Consider the following 9473-nt stretch of genomic DNA (forward strand, 5'->3'; position numbering starts at 1 on the left):
TCAAGAGTGAGTTGAGTTTTCACTATAGATGATTAATTAGATATGAGCTAATTTCACATCCCTAATGATGTCTTCATTGTCTTCAATTATATCAAAAGACATAGTATCCTTTTCAATCCTTTCGTCAAAGAATTGCAACATGTTCCAAACTTTCATAAACTTTGAATATTCACTTTTCCAACTAGTCATGCATATGATTACTATATATACTTTTGATAGTATTTAACAACTATCTTCAAACCATGACACTTTTTTCATATTAGTAAAGTTATCATATACAAAGTATATTCTATATTCTTGATAATTTTGACAAATTATCACCATGACACTTTTGTTATTCATTTTGTCATATACACAAATTTTAATGTTTTATCATTTGCTAACTTTTTTAACTTGAAGTTTTACTTCCACTTATGTATATCCAAAATATATTTAATACATTAAATATTTAAAGTAAACGACAACCATGATCATACAAATTTGTCACGACTAACTTTTATTTCATAAAGTGAGTTCAAACATGTAATTCATAAACTCCATATAAAAATAATACCATAGAATTTATTTCTATTCTTTTAAAATAAACAATTTTCTTACTTAATTGACATATGCATAACAAGTTTCATGTGATAAATTCATGTTTCATATTTAACAATGTTATGGTATATTCAAATAAAAATTACAATACAAAATAAATAATGAATTCACATCATTTATATTTTCTATAACTTTTGTCTATAAATTTGTCAATTTACAAAAATCTAAAATACATTCAAATTATTTTTAATATCAAGATAAAAAAAATATTTTCATATTATAATACACATATAATACGAGATAAATAATCTTAAATTTAATAAATTCTTCCATTAACCAAAAATATAATTTAAGCATGTTCTTGATATTTTAATTTTAACATTTTATTTACATCATTTTATGTTACCAATACATGTATCATTAAATAAAATTCTAGATTTTTCTTTTCAATACATTAAATATTTTAATAATATTTTAGAGTTAATTATAATTTTAGTCCCTATAAAATTATCAAATTTTTCTTTTGGTTCCTGTTAAAATAATAGTATATTTTGGTCCCTACAAAATTATTATGCATGTAGTTTTAGTTTCTGCTATTCAACCAATGTGTATTTTTGAATGATTGTTTTGCAGACATGTTTAGAACATTTTAATAAGTTTCTTGAAAAATATAACTCAAAATTTAATTTCTAAGTCGAGATCTTCAATACTTTTATCATTATCTTTTGAAATTTAAAAATTCATATTTAAATTTTCTCATTTTAAAAAATTCTAAAATTTAATAAATAAATATTTTTAGTATTCTAAACAGTTTTTAAAATTTTGGAAAATAACAAGGACTAAAACTGCATGCATAAAAATTTTGTAGGGACTTAAATATATCTTTTTTTAATAGGGACTAAAAAATAAAATTTGAAATATTTATAAGGAGCAAAAATATATTTAACCCAATATTTTATTATATCAAAATAAATGACTTTAAGAATGAGTAATATTTAAAATGTAATTTACATTCAAGTATATACCATAAACCAAATATGTTCATAATTATTCAAAGTCAAATACTTTTTTTTTCGATAAGCACTTGTATTAAACGCACAAGGGGTGCAACCCAATACAAAAGAAACGAAACAAGCTATCCAAACGGACGACAAAAAGAAAAACTACACAGCAATAAACATACAAGGATTGGCAAGCCAATCATTAAACGAACAAAAATCCTTAACTCTAACAAGGAAAGAGAACCACTCCCAACCAACATTCTTAATGATCAAAATAATCTCAGTGGGATTCCAAACAATATTTTTGAACACCACCTTATTTCTACCCAACCAAATGCACCAACAAACTAAAAGCCATAAGAAAGCAATGAAAGAGGAATTAATTACTCCGCCCAAAAAGCGATGAAAACGGTCCACCACCTCGACCCCAACAACGGATCCGTGGATGTCACTCATGGCCCTTTGAATCTCCTCCATTGACAAGCCTAACCAAATCAACACCTCTTTCCAAACAACAAGCGATTGAGCACAACTAAGAAATAAGTGATCTAGAGATTCCTCCTCACAACCACACAAAGGGCACGAAATGTTGATAACACTCATATATACATTTAATTCAACATGTTAAACTTAACATAAATATTATTTTCATCATATTTTATATGGCCTTAAACATCATATATATGATATATTTATTTAATATAATTATGTACATTTCACCATATCAGAAAGCACGAGTGTATATTTCTCCATCAAAATTGTACCCACAAATTATTCACATAAAAAAACATAAATAAAAAACACATAAATTTTAAAAATTGTATGAATTATTTGTGTATCTTTTATCATTACTGAAAGTTGCATTCTTTAATATTAATTATAATTAAAGTATGAATCAAAATCAAAAATCAAACTTTAAATAAAGTGTTTGTTTACACAAAGCTTTAGGTTTGATTCTCCCCCATCAATTTAGGCGAATTGGATGCAAATGGGTAATCCGATGAATTCACTTTAGAATACGTTGAAATTCTTGACATATTGCACATTCACATTAAGCATATCGATCAACGATATTTTACAAAATTAAATTCCTTCAATTTATTCTTGTGCACTAGAAAAATAAAAGTATGACTTAGATATAATTTTTTGCATTTAAAACATGCAATTTTTGTATCTCTTTTATGCCTAACAAGTATCTTTATTTATAGAAATTCTTGTACCAATTGATGAGGAGAAGCAATGTTTCCAGACAGTGATTGATGAAAGATTTTATATTAATAACATTCCAATAAGTCACAAAATGTTGTGATGGTCTGGTGTTTGTTGGAAATCCACCAAAATCTATGGAGGATTTCTATCAATCTTGATGAACAAGATTGTTATCACTACACAATGACAATGACAGAAGAAAAAGAATTTAGAAAAGAGGATTAGGGTTTGACGAAAATAAAGGGAAAAAGATGATGATTTTCTACAGATCTGCCCAATCATCATCTTGCAACTGAGAAAAAGTGGACTAGAGTTTCTCTTTACCCACAAACTATGAAAAATCTTATTCACTTGCAACTGCAAATTCTGTGAATACAAGTCTCATTACAAAATAGAGGTTACTCCCTCTATCTATAGTTTTAGGTTGCTTTCTCCCTAAGCCAAAGCTCAAAACTACCACTACTAGAAAATTCGCTTTTAATGACCGAATTAGAGACCGAAAATGCTTAAAAATCGGTCACTAAAACGTTTAGTGACCGATTTAGTGACCATTATTTTTCGGTTGAAAAAGTGCTAGTCGCTAAGCATTTGTGACGAATTTAGTGACCGAAATTTAGAGACCGAATTTGTGACCGAATTCAGTGACCGATTTAGAGACCGATTTTAGTATTTTTTTTTTTCATAAAATAAAATCAAAAGTTGTGATACCTATGAATCGAACTTGTGACCTCCACATATTTTAAGAAGAACTTACCACTACACCACTTTACATCTATTGTTATATTTTATATTTAAACATATATACATATAGTTTTGACAAATATATTATATGTTAAAACAATAAAAACTATGAAAATTAAAAATTGAAAGAGAATTAAAATCTTTAAAAAAATGGAAAGGAAATAATAATAAAATAAACAGGATTAAAAATAAATAAAAAACAATAAATATTAGTGACCGAAATTTTGGTCTCTAATTTTTATATATAAATTAAATTGCATAAAAAAAAATTGTGACCGATTTAGTGACCTCTTAAAATTTGTTCATGAATATCAAATTTTGGTGGCTAATTCGGTCACTACAGTGACTGAAATTTCGGTCACTAAATTTTGGTCTCTAAATCGGTGGCTAATGTATTTTAGTGACCGATTTAGTGACCTATTAAAATTGGCTCATGAATATCATATTTCGGTGGCTAATTCGGTCACTACAGTGACCAAAATTTTTTGGTCACTAAATCGGTCACTAAAAGCGAATTTTCTAGTAGTGTACAAAAGCTCAAAATACCTAATTCTGCTAACACTACAAAATTAGGCCTAAGTCAAAATATCTATCGAGGCAACTCCATCGATATTTCGACACACACTGGGCTAGACTATTTCGACGCAATCTTCCTTCTGTTGAGCAACCTGCTTCGACACAAGGAATTTCAATTCCAACACACCACTTAATTCATTGTGTCTATATTCATCACATCTCTTAGTCTTCTAATTACTTCGACCTGCACACCATTCGTCATGATATTTGCAATTTAAATCTCAGTTATGCAGTTTTCCAGATTCTTCTTCCCTTTAGCTACCTGATCTCGAAGATAATGGAATCTCATTTTGATGTGCTTGTTGCTGCCATGTGCTATTGAATTCTTTGCGAGATTAATAGTTGACATGCTGTCGATCTTCATGGTAATTGCTCCATGATATTTTCCTATAATCTCTTCGACCAGATTCACCATCCATGTTGCTTTACATGCACAGAAGAAAGCAACTATGTCAAGTCAGACCTATTTAATAAAAAGACCATACTTAGACTTTTTTAAAAGCCTACTTAATTAAATAGGTCAGACTTAGGCTATTAAAAAGCTTATGAAGTCTTATAGACCAACCTATATTTTCAAATATATTAAAAATAGGCTAAATAGGTTGACTTATATATGCCTATATATTAGGAAAAAAGACTAAATATATTGGTCCATATATGCATATATATTATAAAAAGGCTAAATATATCGACCTATATATGCATATATATATATATATATATATATATATATATATATATATATATATATATATATATATATATATATATATATATATATATATATATATATATATATAGGGGAATGCTATAACACACCCACTCATTTTTATGAAGGTGTGCATTAGCATGATACACCTTATCAATTTTACACTAAAAACTTTTCTCTCTCTTCATTATGATTTATGTAATTTCTTTTTCAATTATTTTTATATCTAAAACTCATTTTTCTCTCTCTATTTTTATTCAATTAATTTATGTAGCAGCTATTTAGCATTTTCACTATCTCTGAAGAAAAAGATGCTTGCGAATTTTTTGACTGATCCACACGAGAGAAGGTCGACACTTAAGCCAACAGATGTCTTGTGTACGGGTGGGTAGAAAGAAAACATGTATGTGTAGACTTGACTGGAGTTTTCTTAGTGGTGTGACTGATGAATGGAGGTTTTACTGTGGTATAAACAACTCTCATAAGCGTTTCAAGTAAAGTGGCAAAATATGAAGAAAAAAACGTATTATGAGAATCAACATGCTTTCATACCACTTGTCTTTTAATACTTTTGGTTTTTCAATACCAAAAGCAACAAAATTTTTAAAAAAACTCTAAAAGCTCGTGAATAGTAGTAATGTTGTGTCTATTAGAACCATGGATATAATTTTTAAGATGATGTATCCTGTCATACAAAATAGGACAGTGACCCAATTTATTACTATTTATGTAAACTCTTTATTATATTAATATAAAAAGTATTTGCAATTTCAACATTTAATTTGCAAATACTTTTTATATTAATATAATAAAGAGTTTACATAAATAGTAATAAATTGGGTCACTGTCCTATTTTGTATGACAGAATACATCATCTTAAAAATTATATCCATGGTTCTAATAGACACAACATTACTACTATTCACGAGCTTTTAGAGTTTTTTTAAAAATTTTGTTGCTTTTGGTATTGAAAAACCAAAAGTATTAAAAGACAAGTGGTATGAAAGCATGTTGATTCTCATAATACGTTTTTTTCTTCATATTTTGCCACTTTACTTGAAACGCTTATGAGAGTTGTTTGTACCACAGTAAAACCTCCATTCATCAGTCACACCACTAAGAAAACTCCAGTCAAGTCTACACATACATGTTTTCTTTCTACCCACCCGTACACAAGACATCTGTTGGCTTAAGTGTCGACCTTCTCTCGTGTGGATCAGTCAAAAAATTCGCAAGCATCTTTTTCTTCAGAGATACTACGACACGCTTAAATATATCAAATAAGACATCCTTAACAAAATCATGCTGATATTTAAATCCTAGAAACTTCTTACAATAAATGACGTGTTCCTTAAATATATTCAAACACGCCTTGTAACAAACATGACAAACCTCATCAACAAGGTATAAGGGATTTATAAGCCTGTATTTAAGAATTGTGTGATATTGTACAGAGACATATGTTGGCCTAAAACATTAGAAATAAAAATAAAATTTACTGAACATGTGTTGCTTGCAAATAATAAAAAATTATTTTTTATTTTATAGTCATATCAAATTTTACATCTATATCTTGATTTTTTGTTTGTTTTTTATTTATTTGTAATTTTGTAAACTAAATTTTATCAACGAAAAAACATAGCTAAATGTATGCTGGTTGTTTGTATTTTTTTTTTTTAACCATAGTGGCATTTTTTTTTAATTGTTGGGTGGCCATCGCCATCATATGTTATTAAGAAGGTCCGCTAGTGCATGTGGATATTCAACTATTAATAACAAACGATTTAAACAACAACTTACTGCAAATCTAATTTACCGCATGTATAGCGTGTAGTAGTATATATTTGTTATATGTAAACAAATTATAACCAGAGTTAATTAGGGATAAGAATGTTCTTTCTTAGAATTAACGTTTTTGTTTTATAATGATAGACGTTTAGCATACGTTTCATGATCGTGATATATAGAGGATATGATGGCATTCTTGTGTTTATACTCAACGTTTCTTTAGGACTCAGACATTTTTAAGTAAAAGTAAAAAAACTCATATACAAACTCGTGTACTTGTACTAACTGAATTGTATTTTAATAAAATACTTTAGTTATTACTGTGTTCCATGTACGTCCAAATTAAACATAAACAATTATAACTCTTTACATGTATTAGGCATGGGTTCGTAGAGGATTTTTTATATTTGTTTATTTGGTTAAATATAAACATTTCCTATAATATAAATGAGATTCGATTTACTTCTCGTAAAAAATATTTTTTTAATCAACCCATTGAAATGTTAAAATTATATATCTTTTGTCCATTAAGTGCATAAGTTACTCTTGTAATTTTTATTTATTTATTTATTTATTTATGCTCTCAAATTCAGTATTCAAATTGTATGCTTAGGGGAGGAATTCAAAAAAGCAGGAGAAATGCTATTTTACCTCTTAAAGTAGGTGATGGTTGGATTTAAGTTTTTTTTTTTTTGTGTAAGCAAGATATTATATAAAAAGAACTAAGGGTTCTCCAACCTGTTTACATGAAGAAATTGATAAACCCGACAAAAAAGGAAAAAAAAAATTACAAGTCAATTAATTATGAGAGAAAAAACGACGGATCCTTACTAAACTCATAAAAATAATAATTGGAATGAGTAATTTTTTCGCAAAATGACCACTTCCACACAAGGATCTTAATGTTCCGCCAACCGTGTCATTTACGTTTTAAACCTCCTCCTGGAAACACACCCCGTTCCTTAAAAGCCAAAAAGTCCAAGTTGTGGCGAGCCAAACAACATCTACCTTACTATCTTTAACCTTTTGTGTACAAAAGAACAAATGTCTATCCATAAAACTCGATAAACACTCATCCTACAAATTATTCGCTTTACCTGTCCAAAAAGCAATTTCGCTCCAAATATTCTTCACCACCAAACAACTAAAAAAAGAATGGTTCCTATTCTCTACATCCAAACCACAAAAAACTCACTTTAATTTATCTAAAGGGAAATGAATACATCTATGTTCCAAAAGATCTTTAGTTGGAATTCTATCAAGAAGGAGTTTCCAACCGAACACCTTGATTTTGAAAGGCACCTCCACTTTCCACACAAGCCGAAAAACATCACCAAATCTATTAGGAGGTCCGAAAGGAATTAAGTCATCACTATAAAAAGCATATTACGACGCCACCAAAAAGACCGATTCGTTGTTACAAGCCCAAGACACCAAGTCTTTGCCCTCCGAAACACCACAAAACCCTCCAACCTATCTCGAAATAAAATGAAATCATTCCACAATCCGGAAATTTCCAAAAATCTCGTGGACAACCCAAAATCATTTCACTGCCACCTCCCATCTAAACACACACCCATAGCCGCCCCGGACACCCCTTTTAAACTAGAAGCCTTGTATAAATCCGAAAACGCATCCTTCAAAATAATTTCCTCAAACCATTTTGCTTCCCAAAACGGTGTATTAAAACCATTATGGATAACAAAACTACAACAATCAACAAAAGGGCCCTTTAAAGAACAATTACCAATATTTACAATATCCCTCCACCAAGAAGAAGAAGAAGAAGAAGAAGAAGAAGAAGAAGAAGAAGTTTTAATACCACGGTAACCATAAAATGAATGAGAAGATAAATCATCGTACCTTGATTTCAGCACGTTGTGCCAAAGCGAATCGCTCCCTTGAAGAATTCTCCACCTCCACTTGTTGAGAAGAGCCAAATTAAAGACCAAAATATTTTTAATCCCTAATCCCACTTTATCTAATGGTAAATTCACCTTCTTCCAACTAACCTAATGGATCTTCCTCTTTTCTTCTACTCCCCCCACAAGAAATTACTTTGAATCCTATTGAACTCATTTACCACCTTCACCAGCATCTTCTAAAAGGACATAGTAAAAATAGTTAAAGAAATTAGGATATACTTCAAAAGAGTGATTCTACCTCCCAAATTAAGAAAACGATTCTTCCAACCCATCAACCGCTTCTTCATTTTAATCAAAAGAGGATTCCACGTCAATTCCTTCCTAGGATCACAACCAATCGGAATTCCAAGAAATTGGAAGTTACTCTCCTCCATTTTGCAAGACAGAAAAAAAGCGGCGGCTTTCAAGAAAGAACGATTAACATTAATGCCTATCAACTTGCTTTTATGATAATTGATTCCAAGACCCGAAACAAGCTCAAACGCCTTAAGCACCGTCTTGATTGCCCAAAGGTGTTTCCAAGTTCCTTCCCCCATTATTAGAGTGTCATCCGAGAATTTTAGTAAATCTAACGAACAAGACCTTTTTATAGCAAAACTCCCAAATTCCCCAATGTCAACGGATTGCCCAACAAGCCCCGTTAGACCTTCCGCCACCAAAACAAAAAGGAACGGAGATAACGGATCGCCTTGTCTCAACCCTCTATAAACACCGAACTCTTTAGTAGGACTACTATTAACAAGCAGCGACATATTGTTATTAAAGATCAATAACTCCATCCAATCCATTCATTTCCCCCCGAAACCCATCCTCTTCAACATATAACGCAAGAAACTCCAACTAACTTTACCATAAGCCTTCTCAAAATCCACTATAAAAAGAAAACAATATCTTCCTTCTTTCCTAGCATAACCACCACTTCATTAGCCATTAAAACTCCATACAAAAATTTCCTTCCGGGAACAAAATCATTTTGACAAGGCGAAA

At 29.9% G+C, this 9473-nt stretch overlaps 1 protein-coding gene across 1 annotated transcript; it reads right to left on the reverse strand.

Moving 5' to 3' along the window:
- Positions 1-8636: 8636 nt before the first annotated feature.
- LOC131650064 (uncharacterized mitochondrial protein AtMg01250-like) lies at positions 8637-9238 on the reverse strand. Its single transcript, XM_058919805.1, has 2 exons — positions 8725-9238; positions 8637-8662 (listed from the first exon to the last, which is right to left on the reverse strand). The coding sequence occupies exons 1-2, from the start codon at positions 9236-9238 to the stop codon at positions 8637-8639; spliced, it is 540 nt and encodes a 179-aa protein (XP_058775788.1).
- Between the last annotated feature and the right edge of the window lie 235 nt (positions 9239-9473).

The sequence above is a fragment of the Vicia villosa genome, linkage group LG2 (assembly GCF_029867415.1).
Source record: "Vicia villosa cultivar HV-30 ecotype Madison, WI linkage group LG2, Vvil1.0, whole genome shotgun sequence".
NCBI classification, from domain to species: domain Eukaryota; kingdom Viridiplantae; phylum Streptophyta; class Magnoliopsida; order Fabales; family Fabaceae; genus Vicia; species Vicia villosa.

Coding starts and splice junctions, on each gene's coding strand:
- LOC131650064 (XM_058919805.1), bottom strand. CDS start 9,238: ATGTCGCTGCTTGTTAATAGTAGTCCTACTAAAGAGTTCGGTGTTTAT. Junction 8,663..8,724: donor TCGTTTTCTTAATTTGGGAG/GTAGAATCACTC, acceptor ATGTCCTTTTAG/AAGATGCTGGTGAAGGTGGT.